This window comes from Hippoglossus stenolepis, chromosome 18, assembly GCF_022539355.2.
Source record: "Hippoglossus stenolepis isolate QCI-W04-F060 chromosome 18, HSTE1.2, whole genome shotgun sequence".
Lineage (NCBI taxonomy): Eukaryota > Metazoa > Chordata > Actinopteri > Pleuronectiformes > Pleuronectidae > Hippoglossus > Hippoglossus stenolepis.
Window position 1 is genome coordinate 13,938,479 of NC_061500.1, and position 24,526 is coordinate 13,963,004.

At 42.0% G+C, this 24,526-nt stretch overlaps 1 protein-coding gene across 16 annotated transcripts in view; it reads right to left on the reverse strand.

Annotated features, from left to right (window-relative positions):
• The window catches only part of rapgef1b (Rap guanine nucleotide exchange factor (GEF) 1b), a 42,234-nt gene extending 23,531 nt beyond the window's left edge, over positions 1 to 18,703 (reverse strand). For 13 of the 16 annotated variants that reach the window (XM_035184074.2, XM_035184066.2, XM_047344368.1 and 10 more), the window contains exon 1: positions 18,365 to 18,702. In XM_035184074.2, coding sequence (XP_035039965.1) covers positions 18,365 to 18,392 — 28 coding nt within the window. In that variant the 5' untranslated portion in view covers positions 18,393 to 18,702. Of the gene's footprint in view, positions 1 to 18,364 lie in introns of all 16 variants that reach the window. The other 3 variants (XM_035184061.2, XM_035184062.2, XM_035184073.2) reach the window with 2 other exon arrangements.
• Positions 18,704 to 24,526: the final 5,823 nt, after the last annotated feature.

The following is a 24,526-nucleotide window of genomic DNA, read 5'->3' on the forward strand; positions in this document are numbered from 1 at the left end:
TTTTATGATGCTGTGAAGGACATACGAAAAAAGAAAAATGAGGAAATCGCTTAAGATTGATTGTTAAGAATAAATAGAGAAGGATTTCGCTTATAAAACATAAGCATCTAAATTGGAGGCATCTAAATTGCTAAAACACTTTGAGATGCTCAGAAAGGCCTTGGGGACATGTAAAACAAACACTCCAGTCTGAACTGCTCCTGAACAAAGCCTGGGAGACGTCTCACACAAGTCTGTTGTGAAGTAGAGTTCCCGGGAGTCTTATAGTTGCTGAACTCACACAGGGTCTAAATTTATGGGTGCTTATGGCAAACACAAACAATCAACTCTATGCTATACGCCTTAAATTGATTTTTTAAGTACATTTCACAGTGCGCTCATATTTTCTCATTTGCCAGATTAACTATGGACCTGACCTTGTTTCTTAAATGTTATACATGGATTCAAGTCATCCAGGTACATCTAGTATCCTACCAGGAAATCCGACATGTCCATGGTTTCCCCTACCACAACACACATCCACAAGAACAATTCTTTCAGGTTGTAGATGTTAAAGATCACTAAAATAGATCTTAACTTGTGTTACGTTCAGTCATTAAGCTGAGCTGCCGATTTCTGTCAAAAATCTGACTTTGACATTTGAGCACAAATTGCAGATCAAAAAACAAATATGATCATGTTTAAAGAAAGGATTAATGAAAAAATTAAGCTTTTACATTTCTGAGACAGAGAGACTTTCTTCAAATGACTTGAAACACTAAAAACTTATAAACAAAAAAAGAGTGTAATAGAACATGGGTCTGCGAGCAGGAAAGGGTCGATTTCTGTGTATATATAAATTGTGCTCGGTTGGTTTTATGGGCAACACAGACCATCAGGACATTGTGAAAACCTTTGACTTATGTTCAAGTGGTTGCACCGACTTTTGCACGGATAGTTTTCTTTAAATGATTTGTTTCAGAATGCACTGAGACGATGAAATAATACACATTAACAACTAAAGCTTTACATTTAGATACAGTATGCACTATTCTTGGAGCCTGACCCAAACTCTGGACAGAAGATAAACAGCAGAATAATTCAGAGGGGAATCCCAGGATCCCAGTTGCTGGTCAGGATCCCTACAACACAACTGATCACCAGTGACACATGAGCTTGTCCAGATCTGACTGAAGAGCTGTCAGACTGGCAGATTGATCTGGTTCTTGTTCAGTACAGGTGTGATCTATACTGGACAGCTGGTCTCACCCCCACTCAGAATAGGATGAAGACATGGTACAGGGATACAGGGGAGGCTGTGTTTTAGGTTACAGACACAGCTGTCACCTCCTGCTCTACTCAGTGAAAGTGTGTGCAAGTCCCACGTATATGGACTTGTAGAGGCTGCTAAAAAAACTGCAACAAGGGTCACAAAGGTCACTGGGCCAGCTGTTGAGTGGGGGAAGAAGGCAAGAGGGGGAAATAACTCATCTGACCGAGCAAACTGTACAGTGGTTAAAAGGATGTAAGAATCTCCTCAACAAGACAGGACAAGACAACAAACAGTTGAAATGATGTGCGAAGCCTGGGCGGACTAATCTTATTACATTTTGTTCTTACTCTCTACAAACTACCCGGAAAACTAAAGGCGTTTTCAGACATGACCTGTGGGTAAAATCCCTAGAATTGGCTATGGGGTTTAACCTCAGTTTGCCTTTCACACATGCACAACACAGCAGAAGTCTTTTTGCACAGACGCCTTCGCAGCAGCATCAAGTTCTCCGCATTTACATGCGAGAGTTGAGCAAGCCGGTTGCAGCAGGCAGAGACAGGAAGTGATGTATTTACTCGGCTGCGGAGATCACAGACACTGGTGTCAGCTCTTATCACCACAAACTTTCTTGACATCTTGGTCGGTGCCCTCTACATGTATGACAGCGCCAATGAAAACCTAACCTCCTTAGTGGAGGTAATATTTAGAAGACTACAATAATAACACAATGTATTTTAATACTATTAGCTCAGATCGGATGTATAGGATAATGTGTCATATTTATATATTTACAGAATTATGACCCAAGATTGAATTTTCCTAACCATGCTTGATACAAGCTTGGGCCATAATTGGATTAAATGTATGTCACCTCACCTTAAAGCATCAGCTAAAATTGGTGTAACATACTATTTTCTGTACTTTGAAAAGTCAGCTGCATTCATTCTTGGTACATATGAAAATGACAGAAGCTTCACCCTGCTATGGTATACATTTAAATAGACAGTTCATTGTTTACTAGTGATTCTGTCTGGAATGAGGACTTATTAGTTCATAAAAACGACAACATAGTGAGTGAATTACTGTGCGCTACACTGTAAAACAAAAACCGCGAAGACACAGAGCCAAGTATCGTTTCTCCACAGGCAAGTCCTGCTGTGGTGCAACAGAGTGGAATGCAAGCTGGAGGCACGCGAGATGAACAGTGAGGAGAAAAATGAAGAGGAAAGAGAGAAAAATTCAACAGGAAATAGTTAAGTGCTTAGTGAATTATTTATTCTCTCGATTGTAGTGGTTGGCTTCCTGTTGGCTCTGTTCAATTTTCAATAAGAATTATCTTTATGCTCTCACTTATCAACAGGCACCACTGCAGGATACAGCAGGCGGTGTGTTGTGTAGCTACAGACCAAGAATGGGAAGGGCAGGGAGGAAGCCCTGGTGAGGAACGTGTCCCTGGTTAATGGTTGAATGGGGGGGCTATGGAGGAAGAGGTCCGGTGAAGGGTTTTTACAGTTTTCCAGCTGTTCTGTTTGACTAGGTTGTTCAACACTGAGCCACGGGGACGCTGGAAGCATCCAGTTCACTTACTGAGTGAGTAAATGAGATACAGTAGATGCTAAGTGCTCAAGCCACTTACAGTCTATTGTATTTCATTTAACAAATGAGTAAATGAGACACTTAGGACATGTTTTCATGTGGACAATTAAATTATAAATGCAAGAGATGGCACCTCCAAATACTGGTTGTCTTCAGCAACTCACTTCTAAATTACTTCTCAAGTCTTACAATTAACATAACCGATGAATAATTGTGACATGGCATCTGAGCAATTACATCAGGGATTACAATCAGCTATTACCAATTTCTAATGGAAAGAATGATGAGCTACTTTAAAGTCAATCCATCCATCATTATCTACATCATTTATCCTTTAAGGGTTGCACAGGAGGGGCTAGAGCCAATCCCAGCTGACATTGGGTAAGAGGCGGTGTACACCCTGCATAGGTCACTATCCTAATGCAGGGCCAACATACTGAGACAACCAACCAACTTCCAAGTTTAATTGACATTAAATGAATACTTCACTTAAGCGACATTTTTTCTTCTGGCTTATTTATAACATGCAATACCTTTTCAAGATTAAAGATTCATACATTTTGAAGTATGTTTTAATACATTAGTTACTTCACTAAAATCACATATTTTATCTTGATTTCAATTCTTGTCTGAAAGAAAATGCATGTGAGGTTCTGTCTTTTCTTGACCTCTACTTCATAACAACCACTTACTCCAATATCTTAGGTTATCTACAGCTTCCACAAACATGCCAGTCAGTTTATGTCACTGACCAGCCAACCAGCCCCACAAACCATGGGTAAATGATCAGGGACAAATATCAAAGTGGTGAAGAAGGTGCTCTGCATGCTAGGTTGCATGGGAACAGACAGCTTGGTCAACCATGGCTAACAGAGCGTGGCCACACAACCAGATCTATAACTGCTTAGAGAGATGCTGTTTGGTAATCTGTGTTGAGCCCTTTGTGTGACATGAAGATGTGAAAGTCAACGAGAGTCAGTGAGATGCCAAAAATCCTTTCCTTGAGAGGTTGCGTGCAATCTGCTCTCACATTTGACCAAAGATGTGACACAGTAGGCGTCTTTTCGGGGAACTCCTGCTCTGTGGAACACACCACACTAACCACTTTAGACGGCTAAGAAAGTTCAGAAAATGAGAGAATAACATTTAAAATGCAAATGTAACCTAAAATTAAATACCCTCACTTAACACCCCATGACACATCTAAAAAGGAACTATAGCTCGACTTCATTGGCAATGAAAATATATTACAATAAGCCATAACAAGCAACAAGCAGCATATAGAGGCACGGGGGGAAAAACTGTATAGTCTCTTGTTAGCACAAATTGCATTCCTGAGTCTGTTTATTTGTATGGTGTATTCTTATTACGAAGTCCAACAAGATGATATCACATCCAAATATTTTGATCACATCAACAGTTTAGTTAGTGTGAAGAATCCATTATTAATTTACACTAAAACAAACTTATAAGTCATGCATCCATCTATGAAACCAACTACACAGACCTGCATTTCTGCTGTGCGACACTAAACTATAGTGTAGATGGCAATTGCCATGTATGTATGCAATGATCTGAGGTCAAACATATTTTTTAGGGCACTTTGGGAAACATGCATCGGTCTGTCGCAGTAAGATCTATAATATGCGTCTTCTGTCGTTTACTGCAATAAATCAGTAGCCTGAAGCATAATTAGACAACAGTACTTTTCACGCATAAAGTCACAAGGTCATACTGCTGCAGCACCATGACAGTAAAAAAAACTGGGTTTGATACACAACAGTAAAGGAAAACAAATGGAATGTCTTATAGCTGTAATCAAAGCTTAAAACAACTATGGGTTGGTTTAAGGCTACTGAGGTTAAACCCGACTATTCACAGGTCAATAATTACACAACATGCAGATGAGATGTGGATCATGTGCAAAAAGTGGGGGTGATGGGTGTGTGTGAAGATCGAATGTACTTGTTGTTGACTCTGAAAGTCACACTGTCATAACAGTGGTATCACTCATAGTTTAACTCTTCTAACTGGAGGACTGATGTTATCTCTTTTATGACGCTATTAAAATTATAATATGAACAGAAGACTGACTGGCACAGACTCAAGGATTTATTCCTTTTTTTATTTATGAGACATTACAATATGTTAATATTAGTAACATCTGGGAAATGTTTGATTCCAAATAACTATTTAAATAATTACTAAACAACTGGTGAGCTGTGTCTATAGTTATTGCTTTTATTATATGCTATTTGGAAAGTAAGGGGTGTGTTTCACTGTCAAATATTATACTGGGTAACTCCTGATGCATGGGCGACAGAAATAAATAGTAAATCTTGGCAGAGACTTTTTTTTTTTAAATGGCACAGTGGACCTCGGAGGCTGTGGTTATATTCAAAGCTCACAAAGAGAAGGTTTGTCTTTCAGGATCGTAGTATATGTTTAACATAAATTGTTGTACTTAATGCTCTATGGAGACATGACATGAAACTAAATTGACACTTTTCTAGAATAAAATCTGTATTTATATGGCAAGTTCCTCCACAAGCATCAATAAAGTGATATTTTTTTAGTTCACTATTGTATGACTGTGACTCAGGACCTTATATTATATGAAATATGGGTGAGCAGCCCAGAGAACAGTGTTTTGGAAGAGGGTGGGACCATTAGGCCTGTGTATTGTGTGGTGGCATAAACATTTACAAGTCTGTAGCCTCAATGCCTCCTCTGTTTAACTATGAAGCCAACAAAACTCCTTCTTCCAAGGCTCTCTGTGTGCGCAGCGTTAACACCATCTTTTCAACAATCTGAATTTCTCTCTGCCTCTGTACCTTGCCACTACTGCTGTGGCTCAAACTGCTGTGTTGTTCTTATTCGCAACATTGTTGGTAATTAGCCCACAGATTTTCTCTTTTCTAGTTATTGTGTGATGATGGTGAACACCACAGTGTTTGCATTTCGGGGAAACAGTTTTGTACAAATAAACTGTTGGGACTCCTGGTGGTTCTGCTGCCATATTATTAGCCCCCACCCCTAAGCTATTTTTTTATTTCTACCCATTCAATCCTCCCTTTTCTGTAACTGCAACTAAATCCTCAGCAATTTAATAGTTGTCCTGCGTGTGGATGCTTTAGCATTGCAAAGACCACAAACAGTACTGATTTATACCGCTCTGCATTGGCTGTGGGCTGTGACTGACCTTTAAGTTATTATGAATATTCAAATAATCCCCTTTGCTTGCCAGTAGTTGTAATTCTGGTTGGATGGATTCAATATGGGTCGAGGACTCATGGTAGGCACAGGAAGAGCTAATGGAAGTAGTTCATGGGAGCACTTGGCACGGCAGATCATTGAGGTTGTATTGAAAGCTACAGAGGGAGCCCTGAGGTCTAGGTCACTCAATTGTCCTACGCACAACAGACACACACACACAAACACACAATGCACAAGCATCCACATCCCCAGACAGAAACAAATGAGTACACAAAAAAACTATTCAACCACGAGCAAAGGATTGCAGAGGGGATGCCCCATTCTCAACAGCATCGACAACACACGGGCGGGAAGGTTTTGATGCCCCACTTGTAAAATAAAAAAACACAGTGACAAAATGGTTGAGTACACAATGGTAAGTAGGAAGAGTTCAGAGGTGAATTTGCATCACAATAGTTAAAAGCTATAAAATCTCATAGCCTTCAGAAAAATTAAAAGACCATGAACTTGAAAGCCTCTGTGTTTCGCTGGAGGAAAATAAGAAACACTTTCACTTGATATAATCAAATAGTAAACACAGCTTCTACATGCTCAAATCTACTATATTTCTGCTTCTAAATTAATTATCCTAAAGAAATTATATTTGTGTCTAGGAGTGACAATAAAATGCAGACTTTATTAAAGCAAGAGCAGATCAGTACTACATTAAGTCCAGTGTATGTTTCTCTAAGATACATTTTTTATGTTGACTTACTATGAGATTTCCCATAATTAATCACTTCCTTATTGTTATCAGAATACAGGGGTTACGAGATAATTGAGCTAACATTTTTTCACCATCCTTTGTCAGTTACTGTAATTAAATTGAACTTAAATGAACTTACATAAACTGAAACAATTAGGCAATTAATCGATCAACAGGAAAATATTCTGTTTTGATAACCTATTACTAATTATTCAATTAATTCCATATTAACATTTGTAACGATTTGTTTCTTTTCTCTACATTACCTTATAATAAAATGCATTTTCTTAGGTTTTGGATTAAATTTAGACAATACTAATTGATAATTTGATAATATCACCTTGACATATTTTACATATTCTCCCAAGTTTTGAAGAGCAGACAATTAATTTATTGAGAAAATAATCATCACATTAATCAATAATGAAAATAATCCTTGGTTGTAGCTGTGATATTGACTTTTGGCGAAACTAGGAACCCAAAGCAGTGATAGCTCATGATTCCACGAATGTGACATGAGGACTGAATGAGGTCACTGACAGTGTATTTACAGTGTTTTACTTGAGGGCAGTGCAAGCACATGTAGCGCTGAAAGTGGGAAATCACACAACACACACATGGACACACCATCCTGGGTACCCCTCCTGTTCCTTCCCTCCCGACGCCAAAGCCACTGGCACGATTTCCTGTCGCTCGTCTCCGTCATTGAGAGCCGCTCCCTCTTTACTGAACAAACTTCGCAGTCCACAACAGCCTGGACTCGACCCATGTGCTTCTACAGCTCCCCTGTTTAACAACTTTTCTTACCTAAACAAGACCAGCCTTATGTTTTTTGGAAACACAAACACGAATGCACACACACAAACACACACACACACACACACACACACACACACACACACACACACACACACACACACACACACACACACACGAGAAACTCACAAGACAGATGCTCACTGTGCTACACAACCACCCAATACAAACACGCTCAAAGCTGTCTGATCCTTCAAGTGACCTTCTGGCTACAGTGGTTTACTGCATTTTTTAGCATTCCATTTAAAGCTCGCTTTCTACACCGAATGTATCAGCAGAGAGAGAGAAGGCCGACAGGCACGGAGCAGGTTCACCTTGGGTGAAGCCAACAGACTAAAGAACCACAAAGTGCTATAAATACCCAGCATGTCAGTATCTCGAGCATCAAGCAGTAACAGAACAGAGACAATGCGACAGCTAAGAACCCTGTGATCTACGAAGATGAATTCATAGGAGAGTGCTGCAGGAATGAGACTTAAAACTGGAAATCAGTTAACATTTTTCCAGTTCACTCATCCAGTCGATGGATTTTTTTTAATCTATCTAGGTTATGGAATAATAGATACCTAGGTAATCATATTTTTTTAAAGCTTGTGTCTTAAAAAGACAGTTAAATGAGACAAAAAAAGTTGTTGTGGACAAAACCAAATGACACTATTGCTTTGTAAGAGAAAACACTTTTGCAGAAGAGGTAATGTTGCACTCACACATGTGTTGCATAAATGCTTGACGGTGGGTGTGCCCGATGCTTGGTGCTGGTTCAAGATTCTTTATTGTCATAGGCACAGTAAAAACAGGCCTCACACCGTATAATGAAATTCTTACTTTGCTAGTCCTCCAATGGCACAGAAATAAATATTAAACACAAAAATAGAGATTGAACACAAGATGTAAATGGTCTGTATTTATATAGCGCTACTTCCTGATCCACAGCCAATGACAACAATTACGGTTTCAAGCGTAGGACACACAACACAGCCTGCTTTCATGATAACATGCCATGCTAGCTAACAATGACGTGTCAAAGACAAGTACACAGGAAATAAAATCCACGACTAGATGAAGACACACCAGGTTAGCCAGTTGCTAGCACCTGCACTCGAGTGTTTATTTAAACGTGATTTGATTGAATGATGCCTCTGTCCCTGCATAAAAATGGAGCTCTGTTCAACTTCTGGCGCTAGAAACACCACACAACAATACCACAAAGCAGTTTGGCGTGAAAAAGATAAATCAAATTCAACATTCAACAGTGGTGTAGTTCCGTTTATAGCGAAACATTAGCTTTTTACTGCTGGTAAATGCTTAATCAAACACACGAGTGTCATAACTTGTTTGTCGAGGTGCAGCAATAATACAAAAGCCAGTGGAAAAATCCCATTGGCTCTTAGTCGAGGGAAACGGGGTGCTGCTAACTTCTGGGTTGGCCTACAATAAGACGTCACCCCCGCAGCACTTGGCTCTCATTGAAGAGCAGCTGTTTGGCATGAGAGCACGAGTCAAAAAAGGCACTATAAAGCACTTGAGATAGGAGACTGATCCCTCACACAAACGGCCACAAGAGAACCAATCATTTCATTGGCTGAGTATAAGACAGAGACAGATACAGAGAGAAGAAGAAGCATAAGCAGCAGCGCTCTTGTTGTGAGTAAATGGCCTCAAGCAGCGGGGAGTGGTACCACTCTCCCCGTGTTAGAGTGCTGTACAAAGCTGATCTTGTCTGTACATCTGGCTGCTTGTCAACCTCTTGACACTTTGTGCAAACACACAGCTTTGGACAGGACTGACGGACACATGCACCATAATACATCCACTTTTGCGGTTCTGACTGATTGTGGCAAAACAAACTCTTTGCATTAAGATTGTTCCACAGCTTCTTACAAAATAGGCTTGGATGTGTCCCTCACAAAGAACAAAACTCGTCACTTATAATTAGGTCGAGGTTGTTGAAAATCTGTCAGTGATGAATAATCTGTCACACAATAAAATAACTTTTTCCTTTCTTTTTTGTTTTGTTATTTTAATTTTAATGCACACAAGTAAACCATGTTTCAATCACTAGTCTTAATGTGAAAATTGATCGACTGATGTTTAATCCTTTGGCTTTTCTCTGCATGGAGACACACTGCAGCACACTTACTAAACAAAACCAAGCACATGTGTCATAGCTGCAAACGTCTATCATAAAGAACTCCAAAATCTATGTACATGTATACTCAAAATGATTTACAAAGTCATTTTGGTGGGCTCTTTGATAAACATCTGGTACTATAAAAAAAATCCACTCAATGTATTCAGATTCATTTATGAAATGACTGTAAGGGGGGATACATCCTCCACTACTGCAGGAGTCTGAGTATATAAATGTAAATGTCCTTTTGCTGCAGCTGCAGCACTGAGTGGAGAAACAAAAGATGCTTCTGGAGAACCTTTCAAAGAACTGAGGCACCTGTCTTCATTAACACAAAGAAAAAGGAAACATTTGTGGTATTGTTCAAAATATGCATTTCAATCTTCAATGTAAACAGTCTGAGCATGTGCTTGCTCAGGTCTCATTAAAGTTCAACATGAATAAGAGCTATATGAAGAACAAAGAGTCAGTATCTGTGTTGAATTAAGGATGTTTTCTGTTTGACCTCTTCAAACCAAAGTTAGCTGTTGGCAGGAGCCAACTTGATCTATGTTGAACTATTTCAGAGTTGTAGTGTTGCAGTGTAACATTCTATCATTCAGGTTGTGAGGGGAGGAACATCCAAGAATAAGTGGGTCAGTGAAGGCTGACGCACTCAAACAGAAAGTCCACATTCTGCCTACAGGGCCATGGGCTTAGCCACAGTCAAAGTGACAGGATAAACATTGTCTACATGAAAGTATGTCAAATACTGGTTGGTATGTTAACACAATATAAAACGAAAAGATTTAGAATCATGCATTGACCCAAACAGGAACCCACAGATACACACAGTCACACCCACCCACGTCTGCCTTCACAACAACCATGACTTGTTTGCAAGCAATGTCAACTTCTCTTTTCATTCCTGATTTAGACTGGAATCGGAAACTGGCAGCAACTGTGGGACATCCCCTTCATTGTCGGCCAGCTCCCTGACCCAGCCATGCCACCCACAGGTTTTAATGATTTGACACCCTCAATACAAGAGCACACACACACAGACATGTGACATAAAAAAGCTTTTCGGTCATTGAGGCCACTCACCATTTTTGACTGTCACCCTGCTCCTCACTGTACTTTGGTTGCTTAGAAAATTGTATTGACAAAATATTTATTTATTATCATTCTCCGTGATGGGGTCATTATGGTATATGTCATGTAAGCACTCAGGTCACAAGTGCATTAAAAAAAAAAACTTAATTACTATACTGCATTTTTGTCAAATTAAACTGCCAAACACTGTATCTAAATTTCAAACTGACATGAAAACACAAATCTCAGGGGAAATATGACTGTATTCAAAAGCACACTGCTAAAGAGGAAGTGAAAGAAAACGTTACAGGATACATGTAGAGTTTTCAATAGGGGTTCTACTTCCTGCTACTGTCAGCTCTATAACATCTAATCAAAGACTAATTTACCCATATCATACCAGACTCATTCAATTAATCTAATTAATTTGCAGCATAAAAAGAAAAAAGGACTTTGAACCACTAATACCTCCAGAATCGGCTATACGCAGGTAATTTAAAGTGACTAAACCCACTTAAAAAAGGGCGATTGACTCATTTCCTACTCCTTTCCGATTGCCCTACTGGCAAAGAGTTTGCCTTTCTGTTTTTTCCTCCAGTGCATCATGATCGACGACACGAAAGCACCAAAAACTGCTATCGCATCTCGCTGTCTTGCCAAATTCACACATTCGCCCGGATGTCTCGTTTCCATCGCTGCAAATCCGAGCCGGAGCTGTTTAAATCCTTGTCTACTGCCGAGTCATTTGACACGGGAGTGAATGCTGTTTGATTCATTCCCATTGCAGACAAATGCCTGATCTTAGTGGGTGTTAAGAGTTAAAGGGGCTTAAGTTACAGTAATCATCAACTTAGACTTCAGATTTTAAGTATGTACTGTATCACAATGGATGAAGACTTTGGGTTTGGTAATGTGATGCTTCAACCTTGACATCTAAGGAGTAAATATTAAGATTAGACGACACTGTGAATCTGAATTGAGACTGATTCCACTTATATGAACGTTGAAACTGGAATCATGCCGTTGGTAATACCAAGAGTGGAGCATCACTGCAGTCAAGCCTAATGTACTGCAAGGCTTTTTACAGTGGTACAACACATTGGTGGATCACTGCAGTGCAGCATGGCCAACACGTCTGAAGCTGAGCTGAGACCTCCTACCCACCTGTCTGCCTGTTGGAAACACATTAGTCACTCCAATGGTATCTAATGAGGACCATCACAGCTACTGACACTGGGCAGGACCGGGTACACAGACAACACTCTGACACGTACTTGGGCTGAAATGCACAGATTTATTAGACGGAGCCCACCGCAGAGTGTGTGTTTTCAAAACAAAAGTATTATGGCACTTGGCTGTGTGTAATTACACAATGATGGACTCACTACCTTAATTATGGAGGCTATATGTGCTACTGGCTCATCAGGGTGGATGTGAACACAGCTTAACAGGCAAAGCACAAGCTCAAACAACAAACATTAATAAATCAAATATTATTAACCTCAAAACTGTGGCTCAGCTACCCTTGTGAAGCAAGGCAGGACGCCTGGATTTAACATGCCAAGATGCACTGTGTAACCAAAACCATTTTTGGATTTAGACAGCAGCATATAGGCACACTAGCAGGTAAGATTAGAGGAGCTTTGGCTTCTGTCTACAAATTTTGGAGGTGATGAGGCAGACAGGCAGCCTGTGATGGAAGGCTGCGGCCCTGCAGGGCAGCCTGCTCCGGGCTGGGTCCGCCCAAGACTTCAGCAGAGCAAATGAGCACCTTCCGTAAAGCCACACGACACAAAAAGCACAGCGAGGAATGTCCCCTGCATTTCATTCTGCCAGAGAGTCAATTTTACATTAAAGCTCCCAAAGTGGAAACAGCAGCATTAAAACAAAGAAGTACACATCCCCCAAAAAACAATGCATCTATTTAACAAAAAAATCATTGAATAAATGTATAGTGTGCGCACGGTAAAATGCTGTTTGAATTGTGGAGAATATATAGAATATCAAAACACTATATCCACTGTCTTCACTGTTATTATTATCATTTAAGTACAAAAATAAAATACAGAAGATTTGACTGTTTGGCTGAAAATTTGCCATTTAAATAAATTGGTTTCTTAAGTGCCCAGACTCTGTTTACTTAATAGCAAGGGACTGATGTCAGCATTAATAAAAGGCAGCAAAGCTTTCCAACAACAGCTAGCATTGATATTATTGAGCATGCATTCAATAGGAGAAGTACTTTACTATGAATGCGTGTGTTTTTACCTGTGTCCTCATCTAGATCCCCCTGTAGAGAGGAGTCAGTGTCCTCTGAGGAGGCCTGGCTCCTCCAGCTTATATTGCCCATCCAAGAGGCCTAAATCCACACAGCTTCTAGTCCGGGTTGATACTGATACTTGAGACCTTTTCTATAATGAAAACTTGTTCGTCAGGCGGGCATTTTCACAGCTACCACTGGATAGCACTGCTGAGAGTTAGTCACAAAAACTAACCGCTCCTCATGATCATCCTCACTTGACTCAGCCACGTTACGCTGCACTTTAGAGGAAAGATCCACAAATAGCACCAAGAGCAGGCAAGAGGTACTAAAATTTTAAAAAGTAACCCAAAAAAACCCCACTTCTCTTGCAAATGTTTAAATACAGCTAGAATCATGTAATCCTGGAAAGAACGGTGAAGCCGTCAAAGCTGTCATCAGTGGTCCTGGAGAGGGTTCAACCCACATTTATCTGGAGTGGGGATGCATTGAAGAGACACAAGGAGCAGAGCGGGCCACCTGCAGGAGTAAATGACCTGCTCTCTGGCATGTAGGCCAACACACAGCAGTGAAGTCAAGTGAAGCATCATCTTATAAGACGATCCCCTCCGAGAAAACAGTCTCAAGAGCACAGATGGATGTAGAGAGATGAATATGACCCGCAAATGGAAGTCAGATTGAATTACATATGAGATCTTCGAAAACAATCCCCGTTGAAGATGTTAAAAGCAGCACGGCCTTGAAAATATTCATGTTGTTGATGCCACAGGCAGCCTTCCATTCCTCATCAATAGCCTTACTCCAGCGATTACCCAACGTGTAATCCATCCATCTCTCTCCCCAATACTGGCCCTGCGCAGAGACTTGATTCCCATCACTGTGCTACCTTTCTCCACCCTCTTTCTTTTCACTCCCTAAGCTCTATTCCCTGCCTCTTTTTTGCTTTCCCATACAGAGCACACACAAAAAAACTAATTACAACACAGCTAAACCGATATGGGAACAGCAAGCCTCTCATTCTGTGGGAGAGGGAGGGTGAAATACTTGCTGCCACCAAACCTCAAAATTGCAGCATGTCAAACCAAGACCCTGTGGCAGTGGGATCCCTCATCAGCAATGTGCACATGCCTAATCGTCCGGGGAACCCTTTTGTAATCTGACTTCTTCAGCTCTTGCTCAGAGTTTTGGTGACTAAGGCATGTGGGGCTTGCTATTTCTGTACATCATACAAGGAGATATTTCAGGCTGAAACGATGCAGCAGCCACATAGCAAACACAAAGCTGTGAACTTGACTTACGCTTCAGTGTTAACTCAAGGAATTCGTCATACACAGATTGTCACTTGATTTGGAAGTTAAATAAAGATGTGACTCCCATTCACTGTCCAGTAAGAGACAAGTCTACTGGCACATTATAAAACACTGCTACTCCCACAACTTTGTTACATACAATGACGTGCCAAAATTGGTGTGTCACAACCAGGGTCCCTGTGGGAAAAATAATAATTGTGTAACTGTGATAATACAGATATAAAGCCTCAGTTAAGGCTCTTTTATTTTGGTCAGGGAGTTGTGTGTTTATACGTGACTCAGACAGTTACGTTTATCAGACAGAGATAAAAAAAACTGCACTTTCACGATCATTTATTTTTCTTATTTCCTCCAACTAAGTGGCAAATGAGTGTGCAACATCCTTGCATATAACACATGGTTTCAAAAATATCCCAGCATAGAACCTTTTTTAACAGTGTGGAAAAAGGGCGTCTGATAGTTAGGATTTAATGCTTCTACTTATCCTCAGAATAAAACAAACCTCAGTTTGCAAAGTGAACACAGTCCATATATTCTGGTAATAAAGGAGCAGTTATTTTTGCCATTGGTATTATAAAAGCCATTCACTTTTGTAATGATTTGTGTCAATGAAGATGTTGTAAATAGTATGATACTTTTTGTCTCAGCAAAACTCTGGTGCATCTCTAATGCATCTTTCTTCAGGAATGTCCTCCTGACAAGTTGATGCAGGGTTTATTCTGCAAAGTGAAACTGAGGGCGTTTGCTTTACTCAAAGTCTGTGTCCCTTTTCTCAAAATCTGACCATGTCACAAATGAAAAAAGACGGTTTAAAGGGGGTTGCCTTCAAACGTGTCACTGCTAATTAGGTCACTTCTGTTTCACATACAACACAAGCACAGCCGAACGTTCCTTTTTATCACTCACTATCAGCTGGTTTTGCACGAATACAAGTGATAGAAGATAGAAGTTTCACCCACAAAGAAAGAGACCTCCAATCATAGTAGCTATCAATATGAGCTGGCTTGGACCTAACCATGTTATTAACAAATATTAAGTGCAAATAAAGACAGGACTAGTTAAAAGCTCTTGAAGTTCCTACTTTTTCAAGTTCCTACTGTATCCTTATTTCATTTTACAGTATAAATAATTTGACAGCCACCTTATCTAAATCCATTCTAACATGTCAAACACCATACAAAAGTGTGCGGATGTGAACTGACAAATAAAAACACACACTCATTTCAGTCCTCTCCATCCTGTTTCTTTTCTCTGGGGAGAGCATTGAGATGCAAATTTGGCTGCTGCCATTCGCTTTTGGGCAACATCAGCACAGACATTGAATCATTTAACGCATTACAGTTTTAGCTGCTTGAGTGATGAAGTCATGCGGGTGGCGTACACACAGACAGATTGGGGTTCAGTGCTGCAGCAGACACAAGAACCCACCCACTCGATTCGCCCTGTGAGGTGACATCCTACCTAAACTCCACACGCAGGGGTGCAACGTCAACTCTAAGCAGGTAACGCTGCGTCAGTGTTTACCCCCTAAGAGAGGACAGGTCAGAGACAGCAGGACACTGTATCCATAGCAATTAGGCAGTATGTTGATGCAGCTTGGAATTCAGCAGTTCAACAGGAATTCTCCTGCTGGAGCTTGGCGTCGATGGCTGTTTTCAGACATGAACTCCAGAAAATGTGCCGACAATTGGGTCCGAACTTTCTCCAGACTTTGCCTTTCCCATATGAACAATGCAGCAAGAGATTCTCCATATGAGATGCACTCATAACAACAGAAAACCCTACAGATTATTTAGATGAGGGGTGTAGTCTGGGTAGAGTATGTAGGAGGCAGGACATTATGTATGAAGTCTGCTGGAGAAACCACACGTTTTTGTTTACAGCACAAGCATCTGCCCTTATCACCAAAAGCTCCCAAATTTGATTGACTTTCCAATTCTTCTTGTGCGTCTTCTAAATGTGTGGCACCTCTTTTTCATCAAGAGATATTTGTGCTCTTTTGTTTTGTCAGTTTTGCGTCCAGTGCATGTTAGAGACGTCATTAACATGCTCACTTGCTCAGGGTGAAATCCTCCAGACAATAAACTGCTGTATTCTCACTCTGACATTATCTGCCATTTTAACTAGAGGGCTAGCAGGAGAAACTTCAGAGAATGTCCGCAGCAATTGATTTAGACATTTGCGCTCTCACATACAGCCCCTCTGGATAATTTCAAGAGGATATCTGGATTCCAGTGCATGTCTGAAAGCAGCTTCTGAATGCACTGGGAACATCGTATCATTCGGAATGTGTTATTTGGAACTTAACCCATGACTACATCTGTGCGCAGGAATCAACACTTTACTTTTGTTTCACTTTTTCCAACTCCTTTCCCTTTAAACTTGCTCCTCATGGCACCAGTGAATGAATCTCTCCCTGTCAAGATCTTAAACTGGTCCCTTTTCTGTGGAGTCTCCGCACCCTAAACACACTCAGACAACAGACTCCTTTTAACACCATACATGTCGACCAATCCGTACCCTCATTCTCCATCTCTCTGAGTAAAAGTTTGAACAAGGCCACACTGAAGCGATGCCTGCAGTTTTTCAGCATGACCCCCCCTTGCCTTGCACCTTCTCTCTGTTTCAGTGGCAGCCAGCCAGGTGTGTCCTCCAGGGACACGGTATTTGGGATCGATGGGTTCATTTGGACGAAAGACGACACAACAGGGCCAACAAGTGAAACAGTAAACAGAAGGGAGCAGGTCCACATGAGAGGATGTCGGGGCGATCTAATGGATTTGGTTTATAAATAGTGACTCTTATTCAAATACACTGTAATCAACTTAGCAGTGAAGGAGAATCCACAAGACTGGCTCGGAGTTTTCATTTAGCTGTGACCATATGTAGTCATCTGTCTGCAAGACACGATCGGAATCGGAAACTTTTACGCCCGTGAAGAATGACTGAGGTAGTGGCGGATGAAGCCCCCTCCCCGCCTGTTACTGAGTGTGTGTGTGTGTGTGTGTGTGTGTGTGTGTGTGTGTGTGTGTGTGTGTGTGTGTGTGTGTGTGTGTGTGTGTATATGTGGGAGACAGCTGGTGGGATGGTGGGATGGGATGCGAGAGTGTAGCTGGCGGGTATAAAGTTACCTTTTCCACCGGGGAGACCACCCCTCACACCCAGCGAGCTCTGCCCTGCTTTATTCTGCCTTTACAGCTGCATGCATAACAATGAACGGCGCCGGTAGACATAACGGGAGGGGGGTGCCACGTGCACAACCGTTGAAATCAACACAACACAAATACACACACACCACAGTCATGGGCGTGAACACAATGCAACTCCAGTGCACTGCGAGGTAACACGGCAGCTAGCGTTAGCTGCCGAGAAGCTAACCCTTAGCCGCTGCTAGCTTCCGTTACAAACCCATCTTCTAACGGGCAACTACACAACAGGAAAACAACCCCACACACATTATTTACATTGTATTCAAACGTCCTGAAGTGGTGGCTTCAGAGTGGACATTTAACATGTCCCCTTTGGACGTTAGTGTTGCTTCACAATGACCAAACCGAGGTGTATTTACGCTGAAAAGCCGGTGCCTTGTAAGCTATGGACTGTTAGCACACATTAACGGTATTTCCAGGGGCTAGCGTAGCCAGACGACATCTGTCTCTGCTGGAGTTATAACAACAGTAACCGTTTCCCGGTCAGTGTAGCAGCCACCACCGGATAGCGTGAGACTGGGACGGCACAGAAAAGCCATTTGCCTCAGCTATTAGCAGCTAGCCGACACGGTTATTATAACTGGACAGCCGAGAAAAGAACAAGCACTATAAAAGGCCCTATTAAACCTCCATCCACACCGGACACGTCCCTTATGTGGAGCCACGTTCAAGTGTGGCACGGACACATTCGAACCGCCCGTGCCCCGTCTGGGGAGAACCGTTATCCGCTGAAGTGTGGCCGAGCAGGGGCTTACCTTGCTTGCTCTCTATTTTCCCCGACATTTTCGTAGCCAGCAGCTGTGCTTCCCACTCGCAGTTGAACCAAACGTTAGCTGCAGACGAGCCTCGCCGTGTGCCTCCCTCCCGATTATTCCCTCATTTTCGACACGCTGTTGTGTCCGTGAGATGATTCCGCCGGCGTTGGTGCGATGTATTCACGGGACACACACATTGGTACGGTAAAAAAAAAACGGTCTGAGCCCGTCTCCGGGTGATTTTCACTGGGTACTCTCTCTCTCTCTCACACACACACATAGACACACACGCTAATGTCTTGAACCCAGACTCGGGCAGGAAGCCTTCACGGTCAGTGTAACAGCGCCCCCTCTTGCCAGGAATTAGTCACGTCCATCTGTCAACAAGGGGATGGGCGTGTTTCAAAGACTTGTAACAAACCCCAGTGTTTGTTTGCACAGTGTTTAATGGAGGCGATTGATTCACAGAGAGCCTGCAAGTGTTACACATGATCCACACGCTTTTTTATTCATGTAGTCTACTTAGTTAATTGTGTATAATTTCTCATTTGATAGACTTTTCTTTTTATCTATCTATCTATCAATCCATCCATCCAATTACCTATTTACTTACCAACCAACCTACCAACCTGTCTAACTAACCACTGACTAATCTGTCTACCTACCTTCCTACCTCCCTCCCTTCCTACCTACCTCCCTACCTCCCTACCTACCTGTTCACCTACTAATCTATCTGTCACCTACCTACCTGCCTACCTACCTACCTACCTACCTACCTACCTACCTACCTACCTACCTACCTACCTACTAATCTGTCTGCCTACCTCACCTACCTACCCCACCTACCTACCTACCTACCTACCTACCTACCTACCTACCTACCTACCTGTTCACCTACTAATCTGTCTACCTACCTACCTACCTACCTACCTACCTACCTACCTACCTACCTACCTACCTACCTGTTCACCTACTAATCTGTCTACCTACCTACCTACCTACCTACCTACCTACCTACCTACCTACCTACCTACCTGTTCACCTGTTCACCTACTAATCTGTCAACCTACCTCCCTACCACCTACCTACCTACCTACCTACCTCCCACCTCCTACCTTTCACCTACTAATCTGTCACCTACCTACCCCCCTCCCTACCTACCTACCTCCTACCTACCTACCTACCACCTACCTCCTACCTACCTACCTCCCTACCTACCTACCTGTCTAACTAACCACCTACTAATCTGTCTACCTACCTACCTACCTACCTACCTACCCTACCTACCTACCTACCTACCTGTTCACCTACTAATCTGTCTACCTACCTACTGCTACCTGTTCACCTACTAATCTGTCTACCTACCTACCTACCTACCTACCTACCTACCTACCTACCTACCTACCTGTTCACCTAATAATCTGTCTACCTACCTCCCTACCTACCTATTAATCTATCTGCCTATCTACCTACCTACCTACCTCTCCACCTACTTATATGTCTACCTACCTACCTACCTACCTACCTGTCCACCTACTAATCTATCTGCCTATCTACCTACCTACCTACCTTTCCACCTACCTACCTGTCCACCTACTTAGACAGACAAACAGACCTACCCATCTGTCTGTCTGTCTGTCTGTCTGTCTGTCTGTCTGTCTGTCTACCTGTCTACCTGTTAAAAGCTGTAGAGTCCATATTACAGCTCTGACCTCATCATCGAAGGTTGATGAAAGGATTGAGCTGGTTGACTTAAAACATCCGTTCAGAAACTAACTGTACCGGCCATTATTGCCCGAAATACACAAAAACTCCAACATTAACTAAATGTCTCGCTCAGCTGTTGAAGAAACTAAGTGTTCCACATAAATGCGCAATAACACAGAATAAAAGAAGTGTTCCAGGGAATGGTCAGATGTCATGTATAACGTCTTCTTCATTTCTCTATGAAACAGAGTGCCTCTTCCCAGTGTCGACTTCTACAAAATAGTGTATTACTCTTATTATTTCATTACAGTCTGGGTTTAAAGCTTTAGTCACTGATATATACCCTGAGTTAAGAGGTTGTAACTTTTTATGCATATCTTTTCTTGTTCTACGAAAATAATGTCTTAACGGTTAAATAAGGACTCACTCAAACAGCCTGCTGCTGAGCGCTGTACCACAGCATTAGAGGCCAAGACACAGGCACACACTCTGCGATGGCTTACAGTCAATTTGCTTTAATGTCCTCAATACCTCATCAAACTTGTGAATACAATACTCTTGTTCATCTTCATGCATAGCTGTCTACAGTAGGAGGATCTCAGATCACTTGTATAGGTTCTGGGCTGTCAACATTCTGTATTTTAGGTTATTTCTCTTCCAACATTTTTCAAACTTAAGTATAATCCGCACACACCAAGTTAAACTATCTATCTCTACAAATTACCTTGGCACAGTGCACAGCATCTTCCCGGCAGTGTAATTGCACTACTACATCTTCTTTCAAAGTATATTGTTTTAGTCAATACATTTTTTCTTGAGCCAGATCCAAACCCCTCACAGTCCTCCTGTGCTTTCAATAGGTTAGCATCAAGGCTGGTCTACTTTCCTATGCCCACAGTCCAAGGTATTGTCTTATTCAAAGCTTACACTGATAAGACATCATGAAACTCTTGAGCCATTACCTTAATATGGTATGTCGTCCCCCAGGAAACTGAAAGGACATCAGATTTTGGGTCGCATCTCATCTCATTATCAATTTAACTGGCAGATGACAACATGAACAACAGCACAAGCCATTAGATTTGCTCTGCGCTTCCTCTGCTCGTTTCCATAAATGTTTTAACTAGTTTAAGTGATTTAAATTTTATGATCTTATATGGTATGTCCACTGTAAAGCACTCTAAGAGGACTTCCTAGATTGGACATCCACTTGTTTTACTTAAAAAAAGAATGCAGAACTATACAGAAAGTGCATATTCTTGTCATTTCCCCTTATGTGATGTTAGCCAGTCCACTGAAAAATTTCAGCAATGAACCATTTCCCTCACAATCTGTTGTTGCCTGCATGAGCTTGAATGTGAACCCATCTTATTGTTTAAATTTATGAACACTATAATCACTGTAATTAAAAATGTAATATATCATATTTGGAAATAACAAGCTTCATTTTGAAGTTTGAAGTACTTCAACCAATATGGAACTCAAATGGAAGCACAGAGCCCCCTATTGGGCATAGTGAAACCCTCGCTGCATGCGTAAGATGCAGCAGATTCTATTTAATTATTTCTTCATAAATAAATAAATTTAAATTTAAAGGAAGGGAGCAGGAGTGACGGGGGAAGGACGACTTCTCATTGATTAAACTGCTGACTATAGCTTTTGTCTACTTAACGCTGCACATTATCCCGGCCATTAAAAAGAAGAAGCAACCGTCTAGATTATGTCTCGGGCATTTCAAGACAAGGCAAGCATGCCCTGTCATCTTTGTATGAATAATTGATCTGACTGACAGAATGATCTACATTCTCTGAGTGATCTGGGTCAGCCTGTACTCACGAAAGCAGAGATGTGTTAAAATACTAAAGTTAGGGAGTTCATTATATATTGTTGTGGGAGGCTTCTTCTTCTTCTTCTTCTTCTTCTTCTTCTTCTTCTTCTTCTTCTTCTTCTTCTTCTTCTTCTTCTTCACGCCTTATGCAGCTTACACCTCTTCATCAACAGTATTTATTCAGTTATCAAACAGAGTCCATGAGTGTCAAGGGTTCATATTTACACTGGCTGTCATTATGCCTGCTTCCTCTGCGCTCTTTGCTTGCACAGCAGAAAACACACCCATATAACAAGTGTGAAGTGCTTGCACTAGTGTGTGCACCAGTTGAGAGTATGTGGGCGTGTGTGGCAGAGTGGAAGGAGTGGAATACCTTCCCTGAGGCTACGATAAAGTCACAGGAGGGAGACAATAAAGTCGTGCACAGCGGCGGCAGACTTGTCAGGACAGGACGGGCCTCGCAGCACAATCAGACCAGCTCGGTCGGGCCTGTCTCAGCTTTCCTCAACAGGCTATATTCAATGTGTGAGTCAGGTAATTTGGATCAGCCTCTCAGTTGTCTAACTCAAAAGTCATTAACAGGAACAAAAAAGGTAATCAGCTCCAAAACAGGCCATGCTTCACATTTTGATGACATCTCAAAGGCGTGTTCACTCTTAGGAGGAAGTGGGATGGGACATATTCATAATAACAAAGAGACCTCTTGTACTTTTTGATTTCTACCACACGTGACTGAATTTAGTCTGACAAATGATTTGCATCCAACAGGCCAATCTTGTGTTCCAAATTCAAAACCATAATGCATCATGGTCTTGCAGCGTAGCTCTTTGCTGCTACACACGTTCCAAACCAAACGCTGCAGTTCTACATTGTGCCACACAGTGGTGCTCATGAATCACTGTTTATTTCTGAGTCCTGAAGCTGAGCTGTATGCACCATGTAAAGGTTTATACATATCAATATATGGGCAGGTAGAGGGAGTGCTGATGACATGTATTTTGAGAAGGATAAGCCTAATGTAACAGAATCTGCCATGACAGTGATGAAATAGCTGTTTTCTTGATGAGAAAGAGGAGCTGATGGCAGGAATTTAGATTAGACTACGACAATGCCTACAAGAAAAGTAAACACAATAACTTTCACCATATCTTTATGTGGTTAACAAGTTGTTCTATGCTTAGTAATAACTTTATACTGCCGCTGAAGAGGAATACGCTCCTCAAACCGATCAATCAGCATGCTCAAATATTCAGGATGAAAATGTGAAGGTGTAGGAAGGTTCATACTGGTTCACACTGGGAGCTTTCACATTGGGTGCATAGAGTCTGATTAGGTCTGCTGATGGCTGGATCCAGTTCGTGGCAGACGGGCCAAAGAAAGGAGAAGCGAGACAGTTTAGTTAGCTGAGAGTTGTCAGTGGGAGCCGGGAGAAGAACAGTGTTTGATCTCTGCGGTGGTGGGCGTGTGATGCCGAGCTCAAACACAGTTTAAGGCTCTGTTAACCTTGGCCAGCGGTCAGGCCCCTCCGTCTGTCTCACATCTGAGAGTTGGAGAAAGAGGGAGGGGATCAGCGAGGCTTAAAACGACTGAATATATTTAAACTGAGGAGTAGGGGAAAATACCTCCACACAATCTGGGCCCTCTATCTTTAGGCCCCTTTGTTAACATACAACAGAGTGATTTTTTTCCCCTTCGCGGTGGAATTAAAATGGACGGCGGAGGTATCAGTGCAGGGGTTAGACACAAGTCAGTGGAGATTGAAGATGGGGAGGCGTTAGACGAAGAGGACAAGATGTCTAGGTCGTAACCTACTCAATACTGCATGAGAATAGATCACTCTGTCACTGCCACAAACAAACACACAGAGACACATTTGACAAGGTTGGCAAAATTAGATGTGGGGGGTTGTTGACAGGAACTATGGGAACAAAGAGAACTGCACAGTTTTTCCAGCACACGCAAAAATGTAAAGATTTTAACACAATTCTTAAGTCATTCCAGAGTGTCATTTACAGTATAGGCTTTATATAACTAAGGGCACATGCATTTTGTAAGTATGCATGCGTGGATGCATGCGCACTCTATAGGAATTATTTATGTGCTGAGACGGCCATTGTTGTGCTGCTCTTTAAAGCGTCACAGGGTGGCGGACCTGGCTTTTTTGGAGAGCCCAGCTGCTAGCCTTTCAAGATCCCCCTGTCCTATCACCACGACAGTAAAGGTCTCACTCCCTAAACTCTCCCTCTCTCTCTCTCTCTCTCCACTGCTTTCTTCCCCCTCTCTCCATTTCTCCACTCCGCTGTGCCAGTCCCCCCAGTGCCACTGATTGACATTTAACTGCGAGGCCGGGGCAAAGCGGGGCCAAAGAGCATGAAATGAGACTGGCTGCAGGGGGTGCTCAGCGAGCCTGACCACTCCCCATCTCGCACCTCCACCTCCATTAGCTGCTGGAGTCCCCAGGGCCCGCAGGCGCCCTCAGCTTGAGAGGTGAGCTCACGGCTCTGGATGTAAAAAGCACAAAGAGGACGGGAGAGTATAGGCCAACGCTGTGATGTAGTGACACAGAGAGCTGCTGGACTTCATTAGATTACCATCTAAGCAGTAAGCCTCAGCTTCCTCTCCACCTT